This window comes from Macaca thibetana, chromosome 12 (genome assembly GCF_024542745.1).
Source record: "Macaca thibetana thibetana isolate TM-01 chromosome 12, ASM2454274v1, whole genome shotgun sequence".
Taxonomy (NCBI): domain Eukaryota; kingdom Metazoa; phylum Chordata; class Mammalia; order Primates; family Cercopithecidae; genus Macaca; species Macaca thibetana.
Genome location: NC_065589.1, coordinates 9,034,960 through 9,060,874, shown reverse-complemented (window position 1 = coordinate 9,060,874; position 25,915 = coordinate 9,034,960). Strand labels below are relative to the sequence as shown.

Below are 25,915 nucleotides of genomic sequence, written 5' to 3'. Positions count from 1 at the left end.
ATTCAACAATATAACTTGTTGAATATAACTAGTGCTTGGAAGAAAATTTAGAGCTTTAAAAGTGTGTATTAGAAGGTTTAAAAAAAACTGAGTTACCAACCCAAGCAGCTAGAAAAAGATGATCAAATTAAGTCCCAAGAAGTAGAAGAAAGAAAATACTTTAAAATAAGAACAGATATCCATGAAATAGAACATAGAAAAGCAATAGAGAAAATCAATAGCATTACATCAAATTACATCTAAGGCAAAAGTTGGTTTCTTGAAAAGGTTTTTAAAAAATTAACTTGATGGCCAGGCGGATCACTTGAGTCCAGGAGTTTGAGACCAGCCTGGGTGACATGGCAAAACCCCATTTCTACAAAAATTAGCTAGGTGTGGTGGCACATGCCTGTAGTACCAGCTAGCTACTCAGGAGGCTGAGGCAGGAGAATCACTGGCGCCTCAGAGGCAGAGGTTGGAGTGAGCTAAGATCGTGCCACTGCACTCCAGCCTGGGCAACAGAGTATACCTCAACTCAAAAAAACAAACAAAAAAACCTTGATAATCCCCAAGCAAGACTGTTGAAAAAACGTGAGAAAATAAAAATTATTAATATCAGAAATGAAAAATGGAACATAGCTTCAGGTTCTACAGACACTAAAAGGATAATGAGATATTTTGAACAAGTTTATGCCAATAAATTTGATACCCTAGATAAAAAGGCAAATTCCTTTACTAGAATTTTGTGTAAAAAAATCAAGTGAAATCTGGGTGAATACCTGAAGACATTTCTACAAGTAAAATGATAAGCTTTAGGGTATGAACTCTGACATTTTTTAGGAGTTGCTCCTCACTATTTTTGCTTACTTCTTGTTTCTATGGTAAGTAACTCAGTAAGTAATACTTAATAAGTAACTTAGTTGGATTCTAGCCATTATACAAATATGGTGACTTTATTTTCACCTATTTTAAATATCTTTCTGCAAGGAATTCATGTTGTTGGGATCATAATGAAATTTCTTGGAACTAGAACTTCCCAAAACGATGCCATGTATTACCTTCCGCAGTGGTCCATGCTGTTTTCTGTACTTCTTGTTCCAAGATATTCCTATCTTTTTCAAGAGTTTCTGGCCCAGCTGATCAACAGGAATTAGATTATTCTCCTCCTTACGAAAGAAACACAGTCACTTAAGAAAATCTGATGAGAAATAATTGCATACTTACAAATTCAAAGAGACCAACAGGATTATGCCTAATTAAACATGCCTAGAACAGCAAACACGTAAGTTGATTCAATCATAGCTATTATAAAAAGCTTTTTAAAAACTGGTTAAGCCTCAGTTGAGAAAACTTGGATTTTTGCTATTTTCCGTGCGCCACAGTTTAACCATTTGAAGAGCAATATCAAAAGTAGCCCAAGGTTTGGTAAATTCCCAACATTAAAAAGGAATTTTTCATTTAAATATGTAAATTACTGATATTAAACAAGAATTTTGGAAGAAATACATAAGTGCAAAAACAAAGATGATTAATGTCTTATCTAAATGTTTTGAAGTATAAACAAGTTCTAAAAGGGGGTGAGATGTAGCTGTGACAGGCTGAACTGTATCTCCCCAAAATTCATATGTTGCATTTTTAACCTACAATATTTCAGAATGTGACTACATTTGGAGATTAGACCTTTAAAGAGGTGATTAAGGTAAAATGAGGCTGTTTTCCATTTTAGAGTAGGTCCTAAGTAAACCTGACTGGCATTATCAGAAGAAGACGAAGTTTGGACAAAGTAACACCGGGAAGCACACACACAGAAGAAACACCATGTGAGGACACAGGAAGAAGACAGCCATCTGCAAGCCAAGGAGAGAGGTCTCAGAAGACACCTAAACTGCCAACACCTTGATCTTGGACTTCAGCCTTCAAAACTATCAGAAGATACATTTCTATGAGCTAAGCCATGCAGTCTGTGGCATTTTGTCATGGCAGCCCTAGCAAATTCATACAGTCATCATAGATCAATATAATTAAAGTATTCAGCCCAGGTCCCTAGCAGGAAGTATAGCAAATCATTTATTAAGGATGAATGAATAAATGAAAGAAGACCTCACATATTTAAAACAGCATATTAAACAAACTTTAAAAGTCATATACTTGAGATACTATCAGTGACTACTAGGAATGAAAAAGGGGACATAATTTCAGGTCACACAGACATTAAAAGGATAATATGGAAATGTAATAAATTGCAAACAGCATTTAGTAAAGCTCAATTTGGTTTAAAATGACAATAATAGCCAAAAAAATCATAACCCAATTCCAATATATGTAAATAAACATAAAGAAAACAGAATGCAAAGAATATATATCAAAGTGCTTACAATAACTGTATCTGGCCTATTTATATTTTCATCTTTTTTATATATTTTCTGTCTTTTTTTCTTGAATTTTCTACCATGAATATGTATTTCATTCATAACTAGAAAATCCCCACAAAAATCATTAAAATACAGACACAGAGAACGTCCTTAAGGAAAAAGACTATGAATGGTAATAATATCACATCTAGCAACTAAACCACATATATTCTTACATATATACACACATGCACACATACACACAATATATACATACACACAATTACTTACACACACATACTCTACCTCTAATAAGATTGCTTTTAGAATCATCAGTGGATGATCAATCTCTTCTTCACTCTGGAGATCTTTCAGATTCACATCTGGCTTACTTTTTTCCTCCTAGGAAGGAAAACAACATGAGTTTCTATCACTAACCACTTAAAAAGTAACAAAATAGGAATGTTGGCCAGGCATAGTAGATCACACCTATAATCCCAGCAATTTGGGAGGCCGAGGCAGAGGGACTGCTTGAGCCCAGGAGTTCAAGACCAGCCTGGGCAACACAGACCAGGACACTCTACAAAAAATAAAAAAAAAAAATTAGCCAGGAGGTTAAGGTGGGAGGATTGCTTAAGCCCAGGAGGTCAAGGCTGCAGTGAGCCGTGATCACATCACTGCACTCCAGCATGGGTGACAGAGCAAGAAGATAACAAAAAAAAAAAAAAAAAAAAAAAAGAAAAAGGTTTCAAGATGATGAAACGGCGGTAAAAACATCACAATAATCTGCATATGCTTGGAATCAGGCAGACCTTGCTTTGAATTCCAGCTCCTCGTTGAGTATTTTCCAGCTTAGCACTACTTTAGCTACATTTTACATAATTTGATATGTGGAGTTTTCATTAAAATTCAGTTCAAAGTATTTTCTGGTCTTCGTCCCATACGGTCTCATTCACTTGTGCTGACCTAAGGAAATTCTACTCATCTTTGCAGTCCAGGCTCAGCTTAAATACTCCTTTCTATTTCCTGATCATCCAAGTTTTCACCCCATTTTATGAAGGTATTGGGGAACATGTCAAAATTCCCCTGGTAAGTTATTTTCATTGTCTTTTTTTTCCATACATGCCATCTTCCAAAGTATTTTAAATTGACTTAAAACCAGAAATATAGATAGTCGTAAACAATGCAAGCCAAAAATAAATAATCAATAAGTGATGGAAAAATATGGCAGGCCAGATACAATCATCCTGCTACAAAATTACTAAAAATGGTAGATAAAGTAAAACCAAAACAAATAAAAACATCTTAAACACACTATGGCTTGCAAGAACATCAGGGAAAACTCTTCCGAGGTCAAAAAGTGAAATGGGAATATGGGGAAGAAATCCAGAGATGAGGCCTCTGGCTCTGCAACTGCTATAGCCAGAGTAGTTAGGTTGCCCCCAAATTCCTACGTTGAAACCTAATCACCAGTGCAATAGTATTATGAGGTGGGGTCTTCAGGAGATAATTAGGTCACAAAAGATGAGCCCTCGTGAACGGGATTAGTGCCTTTATGAAAAGGCCTGAAGGAGTGTTGTTTGACCTTCCTGCCATGTGAGGACACAGCGAGAAAGTGTCATCTGTGAAGCACAGCAAGTCCTCACAGACGCAAAATCTGCTGGTGCCTTAATCTTGACTTCCCAGCCTCCGGAACTGTGAGCAATAAATTTCTGTTGTTTATAAATTACCCAGTCTAAGTGTTGTGATAGAGCAGCCTGAACCTGAATGGACTAAGACACTGATCTTGCTGACACTGAACTTCCATTTTGATGCCCATACAGGACAGAGTTGGGGAAAGAAAGCCTAGGCCTACCCAAAGGGGGGAGTCGAGGGACTCATCTTTCAAACAACCATCAATTCTCCAATTCTCTGACATCAACTAGGTGTCACACAATTGTATTCAATTCTGACACTATCTGGTGATAGCACAGACTCCGTAAGTTGAGGACTCAGTCCCATAAGACTGTCCCCTACTTCAAACACAAACCACATACGGGATCCCTAGGGTACTCACATTTCTGCCTAGCCGAACACAAATTCTAGGGTTCCCTTCACCCCAACTCAAGTTCATAATTTTCTGGAATAACAGTAAGAACTCAGGAACTTACACTACACTTTATTATAAAGGATATAAATGAATAGCCAGATGGAGACAGACATAGAGCAAGGTCCAAAAGGGCCCAGAGTTCAGGAAACTCTGTTTCTGTGGAGTCGTGCTGGCCACCCTCCCAGCATGAAAATGTGTTCACCAACCCAGAAATGCCCCAAACCTCATTTTTCAAGAGGTTTCACTGAAGTTTCATTACAGAGCCATGACCGATTAAACAAATCACTGGTCATTGGTGACTGAACTCAATTTCCTGTCTCTCTCCCCTCCCCAAGGTCAGGGAAGCAGGGTTGTAAGTTTCAACCCTCTAATAATGGGACTGGCTTCTCTGGCAACCAGCCTCCATCCTGAGGCATCTAAGAGTGACTTCATTAACATCAACTCATATATAGTGGAAAGGGCCCATTATGAATAACAAAAGACACTCCAATCACTCAGGAAATTCCAAGGAGCTCTGTGCTAGGAACAGGAACTGGAAAGGATGACCAAATATATACTTTTTAATATATCACAATGATAAAATGCAGCAAAAAGCTGGAATCCCTAAATGGCTATACCTTCAATATAAGCACAACCTAGAGAAAAATCCACCTTACAATAAAGGACAATGAGGAACTGGCTTGCCTTGACCTTGATACTGGATGAAGGGGGAGAAATGTCCTTAAATCACAAGTAGGTCCTCATGTGGGTTTGTGTCCCAAATTCCTACTGGTTGTTTTGCTCTAAAACCATCAAGTTGATTTTAATGTTGTTAAGGGCTGGTAGTGATCCCAGGCTTGTGTTAGAGACAAACACAAATCTTTCTTGGAAGAAGGCACTTTTAACTCAGTCCTCAAATTACTCCCATCAATCAAGTTCTTAAAAAGCAAACAAACAAACAAAGCAAGAAGCCTACAGTCCACCATACCAAAATCACAAGGAAATAGAATCAGCAACATCAGAAGATAACCAAGTCAGACCTACAAAGTCTTCAGATGCTGTAATTATCAGAGAGAAAATAAGAAAATAAGTATGTTTAACGTGCTTGAAGAAATTTATGACAATGGAATAAGATATTTAAAAATGACAGGAGAGAAGAGGCAAATCGGCATTGTAGGGATGACGCTTGAGCCTATGAGCCCAACATATGACAAGTTGATCCAGGTGACATATAGGCTGGGCCCAGTCCTCCTCCACTCTGCCAGTGTCTGACGCTGGCCATGTTGGGACTGATTGGTCCAGTCATAGAGCTGCCAACTGGGTGCTGTCATGGAGCCTTCTTTGCCCCACTTCCTCAAATGTGCAAGATGATGTTCCAAATGATGCCAACCATCTGTGAAGCCGAAGTCCCCCCAGGAAGTTGGAGGCATGGATCAGGCTCCTCTTTATAGCCACATCTACATTTATGTTTTGCAGTTAGTGGCCTCCATGCTAGAAGAAAGGGATCATCTTCTAGGCACACTAAGAGAGACTAAAATGTTGGCTTTAACCCAGGGAAAATTACATGAGGTTGGTCCTGAAAACTACTCCTTACAGGCAGTACCTACTAAAAGAAATCCATGTATGCAGAGCACAGTTCCTTGAAAGGGAAGAAGTAATTGCTGAACTGTAAGTATAAAGAACACTACCTGGCTACAATTAGAATATTTGGGACCCTTCGTGGGCACAGGGGATCTGTCAGAATAATGGTAGTAAAAGAGACAAACACAGTGTCCACCAGATATATCTACTGCAGGTGAAATTCTTAAAACACAAAATCATTATCTGAACAGCATGAAGCTCTGGATGAAAAGCTAGTGATTCTTAAAGAACAGAACAATAAGAAAAAAAATTACATGGGATGCTTGACAGCCATTAACAAGAAAACGTACCAAGCACAATATTCTATTGTTCTCTAAGCCCCAAGGAAGACCTTGCTAAGGTGTTAGAGCTTCAAAAAATGGACAGGCAGTGCAGAGATTGAAGCCAAATGAAGGAATGCCTGCTTGCCCTTCGAGTCATGTCACAGAACTGCGAAGAGATCCTGATGCTGCTAGAAAGAAGCTGATCAATTCTGAAGAAATGAGCACAAAACTGCATAAGAGATGTCCAGGAAACCACAACCCAAAAGAAAGTCAAGGAAGAGAGAATCACTACTCTGAAAACATGCTGTCTTACCAGAGTGTGAAGCTGCCTTTGTGCATGACCTCAAAGATAAACGTGAAGATGAAATTGCAAACAGATATTTTATGCATCAAAAAACTGAGGATAAATATTGCCAGCTAGAAAAATACTTCAAATCTTCAAACTGGCTGAGCAAAAACTGTAGCAGCCATTGAGGTGGCTGGGCTGACAGAGAGGCTGGGAGCACTTCCTAAGACTGAAGAGAGACACAGCAATATTGAAAAAAGTCACAACAGTTGGAGGCACAACCGGAAGAGCCACGAACTGCAATGGGAATGGGCAAGGCAAAAAAAATGGACACCATAATAAACATTTACCAGACCTGGTGACAAGCTTCGATCAGAATCTAATGAAAGGCTTCATCTTAGAGAGCAAAATAAAGCCTATCTGATAATTAAGGGGAGTTTAAGGCAGAGTGAGAAGGCCACTTTCTTAAGGATTCTGTACTATGGTAAACTAAAAATACAAGAAGGTAGTACAAGGGAAAGTATAGTAACACAATACGGATCAGCTTAAATTAAACATGGTAACGTTGAGGGCTGAAACAGTTGATGAGGATAACAAGTGTCTCACTTCATCTAATTGGGAAGGTGCCCGACAAGATGGTGTCTTGGCAAATGTGGCACAAGCACTTGAGAGCAATGCTTGTATAGCTTTCCCAAGCCAGAAGGGGAGTTCCATTCACTGCAGTAAGTAAAAGAAATGAAGGCAAAGGATTTCGACAGGTAAAACAAAACCATCTTTTTCCATAGATAATTTCAACATAAGAGTATTTAGCAATATTATTGGTTGTTGGTATATACACTGTTTAATATTTTATATATTTTAGTATATAAAATCAACATACTAAAGAAAGCTGCATTTCAATACACCAGCCACAAACACTCCAGAAAACACAAAATTTAGGCATAGACCATCTCCCTGGTAAACATGTTCCTGGTAGAACACAGTTTGACTTTTTTCATATCCAAACTTTACAGAACATATATCTCTCAATATGTTCCAAATACAACTGATAGAACGTCAGAAATACAGATGAACGTTTTGAAAAGCTGGCTGAGTGTCGTCAAAGGGACTGTGCATCTTGGATACTGCTGGCACCATGATATGCCATATTACAACTAAATGTGGAGCAAGTATTTGTCAACAACAGCATTCACTTTCTGATAATAGGAAGCTACGCTTCAAGCATTTTACATCCTAACATGATGGTTTGTGACTTACCTATAGACGTTTTACTGTGTTTGGGGTTGATGTGTAATAGATTATAATTTCCTAGGAACTAGACACCAGTTAGCACTTTCCCTCAGAACATCTGTAAATTTTTTTTTTTGAGAAATATTATAAAACATTTTAGTAAGACATTAAAGGGACTTGAGAAAATGAAAAGGTATATCTTGTGCACATATGAAGACTGGAAATCCCATTGAGTATGTGTGTGTATATGTGTATGTGCACACACATGTGCATCTGTGAGACTACTGACAAGGTGATTCTAGAAATGTACACAGAAGCATAAAAAATGAAGACAGGTCCCACACTCCCGAAAAATAACAGCATGTAGGGAGACTTGTCCTACCAGAGATCAAGATTATTATAAAGCTATGGAAATTGACAATGTATTTGTCCAGGAATACAAAAAAAATGAACAATGGAATAGAATAGAGAGCTGAAAAACAGACTCACACAAAAATGAACAGTAGACATAATAGAACTGGCATAGTAGATTGGTAGAGAAAAACTGATTACTCAATAAATAGAAATGGGTAATTTTTTCAAGTGGAAAAAAATCCTTCTTATACCTCTCACAGGAAACCATTCTAGGAAGATCAAAGTTTTAAATGTCATTCAATCAGTGGTTATTGAGCACTGTTTCAAAGAGCAACCATGAAAGACATGACTACGCAGTCATATTATAATAAACAGGACAAAATTCGCCCTGGTCTTAAATCCTATTGTGCAAGCTATAGACATGGGATTTATTGTTTTCATCACATGTTCACCTACCATCTGCAGGATACAAAATTAATATTGTGTGTTATCTAAATCAATGCTCATTTTATTTTTCAGAAAAAATTCAATAATGGTCAGCTATAGGAATTGTGCTATCTCTTTATGATAATGGAATAACTGTATAGGTAAGGAATGGTTCCAGATTAGAGGAGATATCAGAGATAACTAAATACCATGCTTGACACTGGATTTGACACTAGAGTGGGGGAAAAATTGCCATGAAGGATGTGAACTGGAAACTGATGGAATCTGAACATAACTAAGTATTAGACAACAGTATTATATCTATGTTAGAAGATCCTGATTTTAATCAATGTTCATGTAAGATAATATCCTTGGTATTAGAAGATAAACACTGAAGTATTTAGTAGTAAAGGGACCTGGTGTCTTCAACTTAATTTCAAACGGTTCACACTAATAATGATAATGTTAATAATGTGTGTCTGTGTATACACATGCACAAATGTGGCAAAATGTTCATCAGAGAATCTAATCTAGGTAAAGGGTATACAGGAGGTGTTTTTACTATTCTGGTAATTTTTCTGTATGTGTGAAATTATTTAGAAATAAAAATTTAAAACTTGTATCTGTATTAACTTTCAGTGCCTATCAAAGTTTTCTACAGAGTGGATATAAAATAAATGGTAAACAAAATATCCTCAACAAAATAATAGGAATAGAAAAGAAATTGCAAAGATATTTCTAAATAAATTTCTATACGTACTTGAAATTGCCAGTTTCCCAAATGATCAACATCTTTAATATATACATGGTAATGGCCTCCGTAGCAGCCACCTTTGTGTATAATAACTGAGAAGAGGTCATACATATATTCTAAGTCATCCAATTCATTCTAAAAGAAAAAAGAACATAAATGTTGATACAGTTTTCATAAAATGCTAAGATAATAATCAAAAGAAAAAATAATTTCAACTACTGAAACTAATAAGAAACTTCACTGTTGTTAAGAGTAAAGATGAATTCAAGTAATTGGCTTTAAATTTAAAATTAATTAATTTTAAATTGATCTAATGGCCAGTCACACTACACCAATCAAATTCTGCCTCTTAGCCGACCATGAACACATGTACCTGAAAAATACGTTACTTTTATGTACTTTGGCTAAGACCATGTAAGCCAATAAAACAATGAAACATGTTACCCTATCAGTGATTCTGTTGCAGAAATTTTTAGCAAGAGAAACCCATCTTCGTACAATACCTGTTTATGCTATTTTATAGATGCACTCTTCTTTTAAAATGCATCACCTTTTTTTAAATTGATACATATCTAGTTTAAATTGTCCTCTATTTCAACTAGGTTGTCATGTGCCTCAAAGTCAAAGCCAGATCAACTATCACCCCTCCTGACACTAGAGTCCTCTGTATAGAATAAGAACTTAGTAATTATGACTATCATTTGGTTTTGTTTAGAGGCAGTTTAGTGGAAGAGGTTCTTTCTTGTTTTATTAATTCTATGATCAACATTTTCTACAATCAATATGCTCCATAATCATGAGTGATCTAACAGATGTACTCCTACACTAGCAATTAAAAACAAAATAAAACAAAAAGCTACTCTAGATTAAGAGGTACTTTAAAGATGTTTGTTTAAATTTCTGATGCAGAAGAAAAAAGAAGCCTTTTTTACATCTGAGGGATCTAAAACTACATGATATAAGCTCTCTTCTGGCTTTGACATCTAAACTCAGTCAGCGATCATCTGTGATGTTCAGATGTACATATGGTGGCCCCTTGATGGGTGTCGGTTATTTTAAGAATTTATTTGCTTAAAATATTAAACTTTTTAAGTGGGCAGCAGTTTAAAATGTCTAGTACAGGCAAAAGACAAGGTGTATACAAAGATGCACAGTGACTTTTTTCCATTAATACAGAAATCCAAAAGTAAAATTAATGTGAACTTCCTAGATAAGTGCTCAATTTATTCACTTATTTCAGTTTTGTTACATCAAAGTATGTTAAAATCATATGACAAACTATCTTTTATAAAACAAGAAACAATTATATTAACTAACTCTGGGAAAATTATTTATTTGGGTATGTCAATAATAGCCTCGGGGCAACAGAATATTAGAACCTTTGAGTGGTAATTCAAACAACAACAACAACAAAATCTAAAAAGCTCAATAATTTGGCTTGAAGTAAAGGAAGGCCCATGTGTGAAGATCCTGAATTTAAGAAATGTTTATAAAAAGATTACTTTTTTTACACAGAAACTCAATAGCTAGCTAATAAATGTTCTATTCTGAATAAACATGTAAGAATGATTTGTGATAAGAAATAATTACTCATTTCACCCAGACCTTGGCATGTACAGCAATGTTATAAAAAACATTTTTAAATGGCTCATAAAGTAGGTTGGTTTTGTAATTAATTTGTTTTCAAAACCTCTTCTTTCCCTATATCTTAAGGATTACAAATTCTAGACTAGTGAATTTCCATTTGCCTCTTGACTTTCTAGATGCATAAATTCATTATTACATGTAAAATAAACTAAATCCAAATCAGTGGTACCAATTAATCATAAGTTTTCTAAATGCAGGGTAACTTCTAATTTTGTTCTTAAATTTTCATTTCAAATATTTTAAAGAAGGGTTTAATAAAAAGAAGGGAACAAATCTATACTTTGGAAATTCAAAATGACTGTAAATAAATCAGTGGTACTTGAACAGGGTCAATCTTGCCCATGCTGTCCTCCCAGGAGACATATTTGGCTTTGTCTGAAGACAGTTTTGGTTGTCACAACTGAGGGAGGGGGAGTGAGGATGCTACTGTCATCCAATAGGTAGAGGGCAGGGATGCTGCTAAACACCCTAATGCATGAGACAGTCTCCCACAACAAAGAATAATTTAACTCAAAATGTCAATAATGCCAAGGTTTAGAGATTCTCACAATAAACCAACTGAAAATCAGGTCAATAATAGATTCAGTCTTGAGAGGGGAAAAGAAAGAATTTAAAAATAAAATAGTTCAAACCTGTTCACAAAAGGGCTTGAGATTGATCCGGAGAGGGAATGTATAACAGCTAGTTTCCTTGTAGCGTTCGCATTTCACAAAATCAAAATTAAATCTTAGTAATGAAACAGTAAGAAAAGGAGGCAGCTTACGTAATTTGGCCGACTGTTAAAAGAAAAATTTACAAAGCTTTTTAAAAACAGGGTTATACAAAAGGATATATAATGTTTCTTAAAGTCTGAAAAAACAACCTATGACACAGGTCTAAGAGAAATATTACATCAACTCATTACCATGGATTCAACATAACTCGATATCAACTCATCTATTTTATGGGTCTAAAGGTAGAGCCACTCATTTGTGCTTACAATTAATAATTTATAAGCTAGTTTTATCTTTAGTGTTGATATCCTGAAATAGTATTTGATGACTGGTGCCTATTTCCTGCCCAATTTCTGGCCTTTCACTTTCATCCTTGGTGTCTCCACTTTACCTGGCAGGTCTACAGTTCTTTTTAATCAGTGAAGAACTGGAGCTCTCAACCTGAGACCTATGAACCTGTTTTAAAGGATCTGAAATGATAAAAAATTGTATGTGCATATGTATTTTTTCTGAGGAGAAGAATCATAGCTTTCATGAGACTTGCAGAAGGCCTCTAACTTCCCCAAGGGCTAAGATCTATTGATTGGGATTAAGCTGCTTTTTAAGAGTATCAGCTGTGCCCAGCCTCTGGGATTACTGGTCTGTGAGGAGAAAAAAGTCCTCCCTGATATATAAAATTACCCATAATCATATATCTCTAATAGTGCTAAAAATACATTTTAAAAAACAGTTCCACAAATCTAGTGGGTAAAAAACAAGTTGAATGAAAAAAAAAACAACAAAAAAAAAACCCCAGCAATATAACAACATGGTAGATTTTCAAACAAGCTCTAAAAATGCATCTAAAAAAACTGAGTAACTCTACTATAATATGGCTGAGAAAAGACTGCTTAGGACAAGAAAATCTGCATTTATTTAGCAGTATAGTCAAACATAAACTTAGAATGCAACAAATCCAATGCATAGAATATAAATTTAGAAGTATCAAGATCAAAAAACTTCTACTGAAAGAGAATTAAAGAAATGCGATAAAAGGTATATTTAAAAACTACATTTGTTTAGCAAAAGGTTCTTATTTGTTAACGTGAACATGAAGTCTAACCAAAAGCTGAATGTGTAGGTCTCTTTCGAACACTATTCCAAACTCTGAAGTTCATACACCAAAGGTGAAATACAAAATAAGCAAATGACGAACCTCTCTCTTTGGGTTTGATAAAGGGGCAAAAACTGGATGGAAATAAAGGTGAAACAGTATAAAGCTCAATCTTCCTGTGAAAGCTATAGGCATAGGGTGTAAGGTTTTATTATTGTTTCATCTATAATCTCCATGCTCATTTTATTTGTTGGAAAAATTCAATAATTGTCAGCTATAGGAAAAATGCTATCTCTGTCATAATGAAGTGACTGCATAACGTAAATATGTCTCTTATGGTAGCTGTTTAAGACAATGTTCAGTAACCACTGAGTGAACTGAGCTCAAGTTGATGATGTTTATGAACAGCTCATCACATCACCCACGGCAGTGGGAACGTCACCACTGCAGATAATAACGACAGTAGCAGGGTTGATGCCATATTGGCCATAGGTACAAGAAGCTGAGAAGGAAGGCCAGAGAAGGTTAGAGACAGCACATCCAGACCAGAGGAAATGGTATTAATATACATACGTAGATATAGATACATTTATCTATAATAATCATTTTTATATTAACGTTAATGAATTACTAGTATTTAGCAATTAACTAGCATTGGTAATGCTTTCGGTGGAAATTAAGAGTGTAAAAAATACATTAAAGAACAATTCCATAGTGAGAAATCACAGGGAATTGTGAAAAGGAAATATAAATGAATGGCTGCTAGAAGATAAAGTGGGAAAAAAAACCTACAAAACATTTTTTAAAAATCTGTCCTCCAAAAAGAGTTATTCAGATGTCAGTCTCCCTTAGAACAAATAGATATCCTGGACCCAAAAGGGTTGGCCAGTAAAGCACAGAGAGAGACCTCACATCAGTACTGGGATAAAACACCAATACGTGGCACACGGATTTTCAGAAAGGCCAAAGTGCTGATATAATAAATCCCTGCCATATCAGAAAAGAGCTGGAATGCGCAAAACTTAGGATGCATGAAAATAACACCAGGGAGGTGTTCCACTAAGCTAAACAGTAGTTGTCTCTTATTTCTCCTCTTATCAAAGTGTCTCTTCTTTCCTGGAAAGGAAAATAACTATGAATTATACTACAGGAATGGCTACTGATATATGAATGTGATGAATAAATTTGAGAAATGTCAGAATTCTATGTTTATTGGTTTGTTTTACTTTTCTCTCTCAGCTCCCACATGGCAAAAGATATCAGTTGCTTTAGTCCTGACCTTCTTTCGTCTTATATTTTGCTTGACTGTACAGAAAGAAAACCAGAAGCATTCTGTTAAATTCCTTAATTAGCAAGTTAAATACTCCCACCTGGCGGAGGAGGTAAGTCTATATTGGATTTGCCAGAGTGAGGAAGAACATATGTCAAGATTATAAAATAACTGTATATTAAGAAAATGAAGAAAGCCATCTATTTTCGTAGTAGTAAACAAAGAAAGTAGTAAACAAAGAAAGTAGTAAACAAAAGGAAAGCTCAACAAGCTTCTCAGTGGCAGAAATAAAAATATATACATCTCTTTTCACAACAGTAATTGCAAAAAGGAGGGATACTTACGAAACACTGAGGTACAAATAAACTTTTCCCCAGAGAGAAGGAAGTTGGGTGTACTGTTGGGCTGAAAGCCTTAAAAATTCTTTATTGTAAAAAATTAAAATACAGATAATGATGTAAATATCTTTTCAATCCTTAGTGTCAACAGCTTCAAGTATATCCTCAAGACTTTTTCATACAAGTTGACTTATACTAAGTACAAAGTGGGGACCCTGGGAAAAAGCAGGTATCTGTCTTTACCTTTGCTGCTTTAACCAGCCTGTCACAAGTTCCACAGTGGTACAAGTTGTCACAATCAAAAACTTCCTCTTCTACATACATGTTCCAGAGAGCATCTTCCAAGCCAGATACATTTTTGACTGCTACTGTTAGATCTAAGAAGTCTTCCTGAAATAGACATGAATATAATATTGAAAAACAATTTCAGAGGTTTACAAACACATAAACACATCACCAACTCACACATATATTGGGAATAATCAGATATATGTTTTCTAAAACACTACAAATAAAGATGTAGATCTCCTGATTAGATGTTGTGAAGTTCATAACGCTAAATATCCTTCTTTTGAAATAGAACTATAATTTAGCTTAAAATATATCAGAAAAAAATTGATAAGAAAAGTTTATGAATTTACTGCAGATGCAATAAAATGTTTTATGAGGAAATATAAACCACAATAAAACACATATCTGAATTCAGAAGTGCATATATACAAGGTACACAGTACTGTTTTAGACTCTAGACTAGACTGTAAGAGCAAGGGCAGGGTTGAATTTTCTAATGTAAACTCCATTTCTTTATCTTCTTTTGCTAGGGTTGCCTTAAGATATACTGAAGAAGTTATAAGGAAAGAAATTATATGACCAGCCTGGTCAATATGGTGAAACCCCATATCTAAAAATACAAAAAAATTAGCTGGGTGTGGTGTGCATGCCTGTAGTCCCAGCTACTTGGGAGGCTGAGGCAGGAGAATTGCTTGAACCTGGGAGGCGGAGGTTGCAGTGAGTCGAGATTGCGCCACTGCACTCCAGCCTGGGCAACAGAGTGGGACTCCATCTCAAAAAAAAGAATTACATTAAGCTAGGATAAGAAGGTCTTCCTATGAAAATTCAAGAGAATATTTTGTAAAAAGAGGGTTTATGAAATCTGCTATAACTACATTTGAATCACAATATTTCTAGTAATAAGCACTTACAATTTGGCAAATGTAATTCATATTTATAGTTCTGTATGTGTGTGCAACAGCTTTATTTTAAGAGATTTTGGGGAATGAAAATGATTAACTCATGGTGAAAATTTTAAGTACTAAAAGTAACATTTATACAGTATATGGTTTATAATATATATGTGAAAAGTTAATATCTTTAATTTATAATGGTCTTACATATATTGTTTTGAAAATACTGATTTACTACATCATAGCTAAGTCAAGCATGCAGTAATTCAAAAACACACACAACATCTTAATTATTTCCAAACTTAAAAAATCACTTTTTTTTTTTTTTGAGACGGAGTCTTGCTCTGTCGCCAGGCTGGAGTGCAGTGGCGCAATCTTGGGTCACTGCAACCTCCGCCTCCTGGGTTCAAGCAATTCTCCTGCCTCAGCCTCCTGAAAATCACATATTTTTATATACATATCTATTTTCAAAAAAGCAGTTAACACTTTGAAAATGGTAATTTTGTCCTCATACAAATACACAAACTTTCTTGGCATAAATAATCAAAGCAGCCTTTTATTAAAGGATCAGTGATGAATTCAGTGATAAAAATCATTGACTATATAAGATTTGTAGGGCAAACAGGATTGTATTTACATGAGGAAATTTCCAATTAGATTAAAAGGGCAATATGTGTCATTACGAAGAACTGAAGGTTATACTAATTAACACAGGATTACAATAGCTTTATATATAATATATAAACGGAAGCACACATATATAAATGAACGTTCTGAAGAATATTAATAAACTAAATCCAATATTTAATTATAGATGTTTGTCAAATTAAACACTCCTCGGTCCTCAGTATTATCTATTTTTATTACCTCCCTAATTAACTTTCTTTACAATATTCCAACCATGATGACATTGGCTTCTCACATGAGGCCACAGTCTTCTATTTGTAAATATCCCCAAATCTATTTTCCAAATATTAGAGTACTGAATAAAAGATTAAGTTTCAAGATATTTGCTTCTTTCAATCTAGATGGAGAAATCTGGATTATAGGCTCATGATTTAGGTGTAGTTAGAAGAAAAAAAACTCAGTAAATTACTTTTAGTAATAAACACTTTAATCCTTGTGTGGTATTATAGATCACACATTTAATGACATGAATTATAATTTACAACATAACTTATTACTAAAATACTCTGGCGTATTTACCTGCCTCTCACTGACGTTCTTACACTCTTTACAGACAATCTGGTTAACAATGGTTCCATGATACAGACGATTGATGAGGTCATGACCGGAGGTCCCAACTAAAGAAGTTTCCAAAGCGCTGAAGAGGATTCGATTCAGTTCCTGCACATCATGTTGCCTCATTTCCTACACAACAGGTAACTTTTAGATGTAATTCTGGGCTTCAGATTTTTTAAAACATTAAAAAAAAAACACTAGTCAATAAAAACTCAAGATTTATCAAGCAATCCAAAGATCAAATATAAGAATGACTCAGCAAAACAAGCTGTGAGCTGGTTAAGACATTACCACCTATCTTTATTTATACTAAACAATGAAAATATGAACAGGCAGTGTTCACTGTGTACATATAACTCAATTCCTTTGACACCCAGAATGTCCATTTATTCTTGTGGGAAACCATACACATGGCCATGCCTCAGTAAGGAGAGAGGGATACACTAGGCACAGACCAGTGTCTAAGAGCTGGCAGTGTCTGCACAGGAACACCTCACTGAAATCAGAGCACATGCTGAATAGTCTGAATTATCAACAATAGAAAAGAACTAGAATGTACTGCTTTGAAGTAAAAACAACTAAAACAAGACTCAGTGCTACTGAGAAAAAAATCCTGATGGAACTTGCTTTAATCCATTATCAGTCATGCAGCTGTGTGTGAACTTCTCCTTAAGAAAAATTTATAACCAAACCAAGGGGCGCACCAAGACTTAGAAGTGGAGGAGAGGAGGAAGAGCAGTTGCGGGGAGAGCCAGGAGAGTGAGACCCCAGGAAGCAGGAAGAACTGGGGCTTTAAGGAGGGTGGTGAGTGCTACTGAGAGCTCCTTCTGCTGAGAACAGTGTCTTCTGGACTTGGCACAGGGATGTCACTGTTGACTTCAACAAAAAAAGTAGAAAGGAAGGAGAGGAACAAATGGAGAATTCAGAAGCAGAGGCAATAAACGAAGACAACTCAAAAATAAGTTTCAACCAAGAGCAATAGCTCATGCCTAAAATCTTAGCTACCTGGGAGGCCGAGGCAGCAGGATGCCTTGAACCCAGGGCTGCAGTGAGCTATGATCATGCCATTGCACCCCAGGCTGGTGACAGAGTGAGACCTCAACTCAAAAAAAAAAAAAATAGTTTCGTGTGAAGAGCAGCAGATAAAGTGGATGAAAGCTGGAGGATTCCTATCTTGCCTTTTAAAATAGAAGACCCTCAAGGATGTAAATTTATCTAATATCACTAGCTATGATGGGATAGAAAACTTGTGGAAGTTTTCAAGCTCTGTTCCTAAACAATCCTACACTTGGCAAAGGTACCACAGAGACCTTCTCCTACCACTGCAGGTCCAGTCCTAGAGGGTTTTCTGTAAGACCTTATTTAGAAAACAAACAAAAATTCACAGCATTAAGAAGTATGAAACCAGCAACTTAGTAAAGCTCATTATCAAAAACAAAGAAAAATCTATCAACTAATGACTAGATTTAAAAAAAGAAACAAAAACCATGCGGCATATCTATCCAATAGACTCTCATTTGGCAATAAAAGGGAATGAAGTATCGACATATACCACAACATGAACGAACCCTGAGAACAGTACCTTAAGTGAAAGAAGACAGTTACGAGACCACCTATTGCATCACTCCATTTCTATGAAATGTCCAGAATAGGCAAATCCATAGAGACAGAAAGGAGGTCAGGGGTTGCCAGTGGCTGAGTTGAGGGAGATGGAAAGTTACTGCTAATGGGTATGGAGTTTCTTTTTGGGGTGGTAAAAATTTTCTAAAATTGATTTTAGTGATGGTTGAACAACTCTGTGAATATGCTAAAAAAAAAAAAAAACCCCTTTAAATAGAGTGAATTTTGTGGCATGTAAATTATATCTCAATATAGCGTTTTTTTTTAAAGGGATTAACCCCAAGTACCAGCCCTACACCAGAAATTTAACATACTTGTTTAGGGAATGTATTATTGCCCCATTTTGCTTCAAAGTCCATGCCTTACCTCCTTAATCACACAGTATCACCTAGTTAAGGAGTGTTCCTGGTTAGAAGACCCCCCTGCAGAGTTTACTGTTAAAGTCAATATAACACTATTCCAATTGTTTGCTCTTTAAATTCTATGATAGTTGCCTGTACCTGTCATTACAGGAATACATCCATCTATTCCATATAAAAATGGTAGATTGGGATTTGTTTGGATTTGTATAGCTAACAGCTCATCAATATTTGCAACAAGCACCTTTACTCATTGCTGACAAGTGTGTAGTGTTTGTATACAGTAGAATTCCTTTTAGAACCCAAACAGGAAAGTGAGAGAAAGCCCACATATACAACAAGATTCATAAAGAAAATGGAGAAGGTCAGGAGAAAGTCAGGACAGGAAGAATAAAAAGACCCGCCAAGAACCATTTCACTTTTTGACTGAAGCAAACATTCAAATCAGAACATGTGGATTCAAACAAAGCACACAACAAACACAGAATTTTTAAAAATTTACTTACAATGTAATTGATCCATTACATCCAGTTGGTCAAAGACTAAAAACCTCATCAACAGTTTTCTATATAAATGGTAGGTAATCTCCATGTAATAGGTGTTGTATCTCAACCAGACTACATAAAGACTCTTAGGGTAGAAACTGTAAAAATCAGCTCTTGTACTTCTCCCTGTTTTTCTAATCTTCTCCCCAGCCCCAAATCATAGCTATTCATAAAATACTGTATACAGCAAGTGTCTAAAAATATATATTTCTGGCCTATAATTTTTTAATGTGAGAAGGAAACATTCAAACAGTATGTTGAGACCCTATGACAAAATTAAAGGAAGTTGGATAACATTAAACCAGCCTTATTCTTTCCTCTACTGCTGGTAACTCTTCCTTAGAGAGCTGACCCTCATACCTCATTGCTGGTCCACCCAAAGCTGTCAGTGAGGTCTGTTGTGGATGCAGCTTCCTGGTCTAAGAGCAGAAGCTGGGCAAACAAGCGCTGTAACTGTAAAGGGATGATTCGAACCTGAATGAGAAACAAACACATTTCTAAATGAATTCTTTAAGTGTTGATTGAGGCTTTTGAAAACAACTGCATACTAGCTTTTTTATATCTCCCAGTTCATTCAGAAGAAAGTTTACAAATATCCTATTATAAGGAAAAACTATGATTCAGTTCTTCTGTGAAAATTCTAATTCAATCCAAAATATAATAGTTATTTGGAGTTTTCTACCTTGATATGGTTCAGATAAACATTAAAACTCAAATAGATCCTAATAAACCACTCAATTGATTGCAGATTGACAGTAGTTTGAATCCCTTCTAATAGTCCAATATTTCTTTAAAATATCTCTGATACACATAATATCCCCCTCTGTAGAAATTTTCCAGGCACAATACTGTATCTCACTCTGGAGTTCTCAGCACACCCTGCCTCACTTTCTCCTGGCTCCAAGTGAGTTCCTGCCTTACTTGATGTGGTGAGGGCTGGCGCAGACTGAGCAACGTTGCTTGGACTCTGGTCTCTAGGCCAGACTTTATTGAAAGGAGAATAAGTATTTAGAAATTGTAATGGCAATTTGACATTCCCATGGCATTTTTATCATATACTACAAAAGTGCTAATCTGCAATAGATTGGGAATAAAAAGAAATACACAAAAACAGGTCCTCTGCCATACAGGTAGCCTGAGAAGCACTGGGCTAGATCATGAAAGACTCCTAAGAAGTACAAATTTGGGCCTGAACATGGTAAGAAAGTTTTGAATTATGTTTAAGCAGGGAGGAACGTGATTAGATCTGCACTTTAATATCAACACAGTAACAAACAAAATAATAAATTAACTCATTACTCAATTTATTTCCAGAGTACCAAATGAAAAGAATACCAGTCTCTATTTTTTTTTGGGGGGTGGGGTGGGTATTGTTGCAAAAAAAGTGCTTTAAATAGATTTCTGGGGGAAGCTAATGTGGATGTTCTGCAAATATTTCCTTCACCAGAAGAAAGAATAAGCATAGTAAAGAGTGCTACATGTTTCTAAAGCAGTAGCAGTATTGTACTTGGAAAAGTGATTATTTCTCAGAGGTAAAATTCCACTACCCACAGGGTATAGGCCAAATCACTTTTGGAAAAGATCATATTTGATAATTAATAAAATTATTGTTTTGTGAATAAGTCACTTAATTCCTTCTTTTAAAAAAATGTCCTGAATACTCTAAAACACCCCCAGTAAATCATAGAGGTAATACCTTTGCATCAGGTTTATCCTTATCTTCAAATGAACCAAGCTCCTCCGGGCCAAGAGAAAAGAGAGCTTCTATACAAAAAGGTAGAATCAGAGATGCAAATGACATTATTTCATTTTAAAAAATTGTTTTAGAAAGCCAAGACCACCTTTAAGTAAAATCAAGTAGATTCAGAAATATGACTGTGGCAATATTTATACCTTTACTCTATGCACTTTACTTTCTTGTAACATTTTTAACCAGTGACTCTAAGAAAATAAAGTGGCATGCTAAGGCTTCAGCATTTCCTAATTCTAGGAAAGGAAAATAATCTTTATGCATAAAACTAAAAACAGTAACATCAGAAATCTTTCATGGCTTCCCACTGTCTATGGCATCAGGTACCAAAAGCCAAAAGGAATCTTAGGAAATACAGTAGTGTTGCGGTTTTCCTGCCACACGTAAGGCTAACAACCATCCTTTTGTGGGAAGGATCCCCTTTTACTCTGAGATGCCCTTTTTTTTTTTTTGGTGTGAAAATGTCTTTTCCGTATTGAAGGTAATAACAGATGACAGTGGTCTTAGCTGGAAAAAGAAGAAGTTGGCAACCCCATGTGCTTAAATTTCAGAAATTCTTTATCACCCAGCATCTAGGTGATGTGCCACCCAACGGGGCATATTTGAATCTTTTGAGAAGTCTGTATCCAAGCCCAGGTAGGAACTCTTACTATGGAACTCTGATATACTCCAGGGATACAAGGAATGGAATAAATGTGTCTCCTATTGAAAAACTACTGCTGCCCTAGTGCTTACTGTTAATGAATGTTATATTCTTTCTAAGTGCTAGGACTGGGCAAAAATGAACTACAAATCTACAAGTTAAAGCATAAAACCATACAAGAACTTTTATGATAATCTCCCAGTACTCTCAGCTACATTGTAATGGAGTACGATGGAACCCAATCTAGCCCTATTATTTAAAATACTATTCCAAAATTTTTCTTCCCCAGTTCTCTGACAGTCCTTATCCTTTCCAAATTATACCTCCCTGTCAATCAGCATCAGGATTCTGGCTAAGCTATAAAAGCAGTGCACATTGTGCACTAAGATGTCAAATCATGTGCTTAATCCCCTTCGCTAGAGAGGAAGCTGGCCTGTGACTCTCAGTACTATTCTTGCCTAATGGTACTCTCCGTGACCCGCCCTACACTTGACCATTTTCCTCAGTCCCTTTGAGGCTACGTTTCTACTTCAAGTTGTCCTTTAACTTCAACTATATTAAAACCTGGAAAAGTGTTATCCCTATTAGGAATCTACTTATTAGTGCTGGAAATTTCTAGTGGTGGAATTACTGATTGCATCAGGGAGATATTTTTATGGATGGGATTGAGTCAAGGCTAAGAGGTACCACTTAAATCCCACATGCAATCCAATCCATTAAATTGCTCCTGGGAAGGTAACAGCGGTAAATATTTACTAAATATCTGGAGGCAGGAAGTCTTTCTAAGCTTAGAAGCAACAGAAGAACCACAAAGATTTGATAAATGTGGTGGTAGTACGGAAGAGGAACATGGCAAACCAGATACAGGATGAGTCAGGCTGTCTGTCCTCCTAATATGGAGACACTGTGGAAAGCTGAGCTACAAAGCCATGTAGTGCTGGGGACCCCAATCAGGGCCAGGTGAAGGCAAAGTAATGTTCACCCTGAGCCCATGGGAACACAGCTCCTAGGACCCTTGTGGAGGAAGCTGGTTTGCAGAGATGGGATATGGGAGAAATAAAGAGAGAGAAACAGGGGCAAGAAATCAAGGGTCCAATAAGGTCAGGCTAGCTTCTTGCAGTTGATTTCTGAGATCCCCTATATTCTTATAATAATCCCCCTTTCAAATTTAGCTAATTTGAGTTGTGGGTCTGTTTCTTGGATACAATCCCTTACCTAAAATCTCTGGGTCTTTGGAATTCAGAATTTCCAGAGTTTATAAAGATAATATGAAAAAAGTGTTTTTTATATATATACATATATATGTATATAAACATATATAAAATGTTACATTCCCAGCAGGGTCTGGGACAGTTTCCATTAATCAAACAGATTAATATTACTGTAATGAATGTATGAATATTCACCTACATGAGATAACTAAAAACTGTAAATAGCCTCACACCAGGTCTGGTTCTGAAGCCAAACAACTTCAGGTGAGATCAGATAAGGGTGTAAGCTTTCCAGATTTCAGAAATGTGTACGTATGAACGACTGTGGACCCATATAAATAGTATGATACCCTTCCCCACTCCAAAAGGTAGATATAATTGTTTGGATAACTCTGGCTTAACTGTTTGCTATTCTGGAGAAATTTTAAAACTCAAACAGTGTGACAATAATGAAGACTGATACTTATGACAATTGTCTTTATGTTGTACTTCAAATTATAGGAATTAAAAAGAAATATATTGCTTTTTTATTTTTTTACTAAACATTATTGTAATCACCCAGGATATATTTAAGTTTCACATTTCTCTGCAGAGGGAATTACCAATTTATATCTTACATTTGCAACAATAAACACATACTGTAGAATATACCTTTAAGATAACTGTATGCCGGGCGCGGTGGCTCACGCCTGTAATCCCAGCACTTTGGGAGGCCGAGGCGGGCGGATCACAAGGTCAGGAGATCGAGACCACGGTGAAACCCCGTCTCTACTAAAAATACAAAAAATTAGCCGGGCGCGGTTGTGGGCGCCTGTAGTCCCAGCTGCTCGGGAGGCTGAGGCAGGAGAATGGCGTGAACCCGGGAGGCGGAGCTTGCAGTGAGCCGACATCGCGCCACTGCACTCCAGCCTGGGCGACAGAGCGAGACTCCGTCTCAAAAAAAAAAAAAAAAAAAAAAAAAAAAAAAAAAAGATAACTGGTCCATTTGTGATTTTGCATAATTAATTACATGTAAAGAAGATGGTACATATTGCTAGTCAAACGTACATAACATAGCATACCTCTGAATTCAGGTGTGAAATGAAGAGTCTGAAGAAGGGAATTGAGGTAACAGGTTCCACCCTGATTTCTGATTCCGCTTAAATTGGTGAATTCTCTAGGAGCAGGAGGCTCCAAAGCTTTAGTCTTTAATTTCTTCCCTTTTCCATACTGATTATTAGACACAGTGGAATACTCCTCTTCAAATAGGTCCCCAAACATTGTGAAACTAAATACTACCCTTAAAAAAAAGTGACATATAAATGCTTTTATTTTTAAAATAAATTTTCCCCTAATCCCCCCACCTTACACTTGGGAGTTGATTCTGTTGTTTCTTAGAACACAGGACTACTGTTTCTATGTACAGTAGTTGGGTTTTGGAGGCAGCAAGATCTAGGCTTTTTTCATCCCTGTCAGGATCCTAAGTACCTGTGTGACCCTGGATATGTTAATCTGTTTTCTTATGTGTAAAATGGGATACCATCTGTCTCCTCAGGTCATTTAAACTGTCAAATGACATAACGAAAGAAGGGCACTTAGTGTACAGGGTTTGGCCCAAAATAAGTAGGAAAACCCGTCACCACAACTAATCCACTGCTGGGATGGCAAAGTCAACCCTAGATTCTTAGACTCACTCACTAAAATCTCTGCTTGTCACACTCTTCAGTACTATATACCAGATTATGACATTTAAATTAAACGGATCAAGGTAACTTTTTTTTAGAGCAGTTTAGTACATAGTCCCGAAGCTGTTGGGCCGGAAGAAGTTCACTGGCGGGGGAGGGGGAAAGGAGGGCGGAGGGCGGAGGGCGGGGAAGACTGCAATTAAAATTATCGAGCCTAAAGGCCTTCCAATATGTACCCACTAATCCCATCGTTAGGCCTGGGGGCCTAGGTGACTTCCCCAAGGTTTCACATCGGGTGTGGCGGAGGGTCACTTGGAGATGAGAAACTTCAAGCGCCTAGCATAGTTGCCAAGAGACAGGAAGCGCTGAAATGCAATTATTTTTCTTTTCCTCAGAAGAAAACTATAAAAAACACAACTCGAGAGTCTGGCCTCGAGCTCGCTGTCTGCATTCCTGAATTCCCAACTCCTACGGCCGGCCGAGGCCGGGGCCTTCCAAGCCACCACAGGCCCAGGGGCGCGAAAAGGCAGAGGTCCCCGTGGCCCGACACCACTGTCCCGACTCCAGGAGAGCGCCGCGTCCTCAGGCAGGCCTGGGCCGCCTCTCGCCTCGCCCTCCTCAGGCTGTACCACCAACACTGTGCCTACGCTTCCCACGTCCCTCCCTGGATCCCCGGCCGCCAGCCGCACTTACTGCCTAAAGCCCAGACCCCCGCCCCGGCCAAAACGCGAAGCGAACGAACCCGCCCCAACTGGGCGCCGCCATGTTGGCGAGGGCGGGTCTCCTGAAAGTGATTTATGGATCGTGGACTATGCTTCCCAGGATGCCCCGCTGGAGCGCCGGCCCCTCGCGCGGGGCCTTATGGGAAATGTAACTCCTCTGCTCCTAGAGTTTGGGAACTGGAACGGGAGCGGGAAAGGTGAGCTCGCTTACAAGTCGGCTGGTGAGTTCGCGGGTCCACTCGAGCAGGGGAGCACTCATTCGTTCACATTTTTAAGATTATTAAAAATTAACCCTTTAGATCAAGGGATCATAAGGAACTTTAAGGCTCATTACATACGGTTTTCTAGGGAAAGGGGTGTTAACACTATGGAAGAGAATCTCAACAGGGAGAATATCGTGAAAGCCCAGAAGGATTACACCATTGAAGAGGCCCATGTTGTTACAGAAAAACTGAAAGCCATCAAGCCCCAAACAATACAGTAGTGCTGAAGAAAACTGTGTCTCGATGTTGTGTGTGAGTTCACAGGATTTACAACAGAGCCTATCAAGGAAGTCATGGAA

At 37.2% G+C, this 25,915-nt stretch overlaps 1 protein-coding gene across 4 annotated transcripts in view; it reads right to left on the bottom strand.

The window, feature by feature from the left end:
- USP40 (ubiquitin specific peptidase 40) overlaps positions 1-25,482 on the bottom strand; it is a 93,682-nt gene extending 68,200 nt beyond the window's left edge. For 2 of the 4 annotated variants that reach the window (XM_050752799.1, XM_050752800.1), the window contains exons 1-10: positions 25,325-25,406; positions 24,029-24,246; positions 21,060-21,127; positions 19,724-19,837; positions 16,804-16,968; positions 14,657-14,803; positions 11,632-11,775; positions 9,359-9,487; positions 2,637-2,732; positions 1,038-1,145 (exon numbers count right to left, since the gene is read on the bottom strand). In XM_050752799.1, the coding sequence (XP_050608756.1) occupies positions 1,038-1,145; positions 2,637-2,732; positions 9,359-9,487; positions 11,632-11,775; positions 14,657-14,803; positions 16,804-16,968; positions 19,724-19,837; positions 21,060-21,127; positions 24,029-24,227 (1,170 nt within the window). In that variant the 5' untranslated portion in view covers positions 24,228-24,246; positions 25,325-25,406. Of the gene's footprint in view, positions 1-1,037; positions 1,146-2,636; positions 2,733-9,358; positions 9,488-11,631; positions 11,776-14,656; positions 14,804-16,803; positions 17,004-19,723; positions 19,838-21,059; positions 21,128-24,028; positions 24,247-25,324 lie in introns of those variants that run through there. The other 2 variants (XM_050752796.1, XM_050752797.1) reach the window with 2 other exon arrangements.
- Positions 25,483-25,915: the final 433 nt, after the last annotated feature.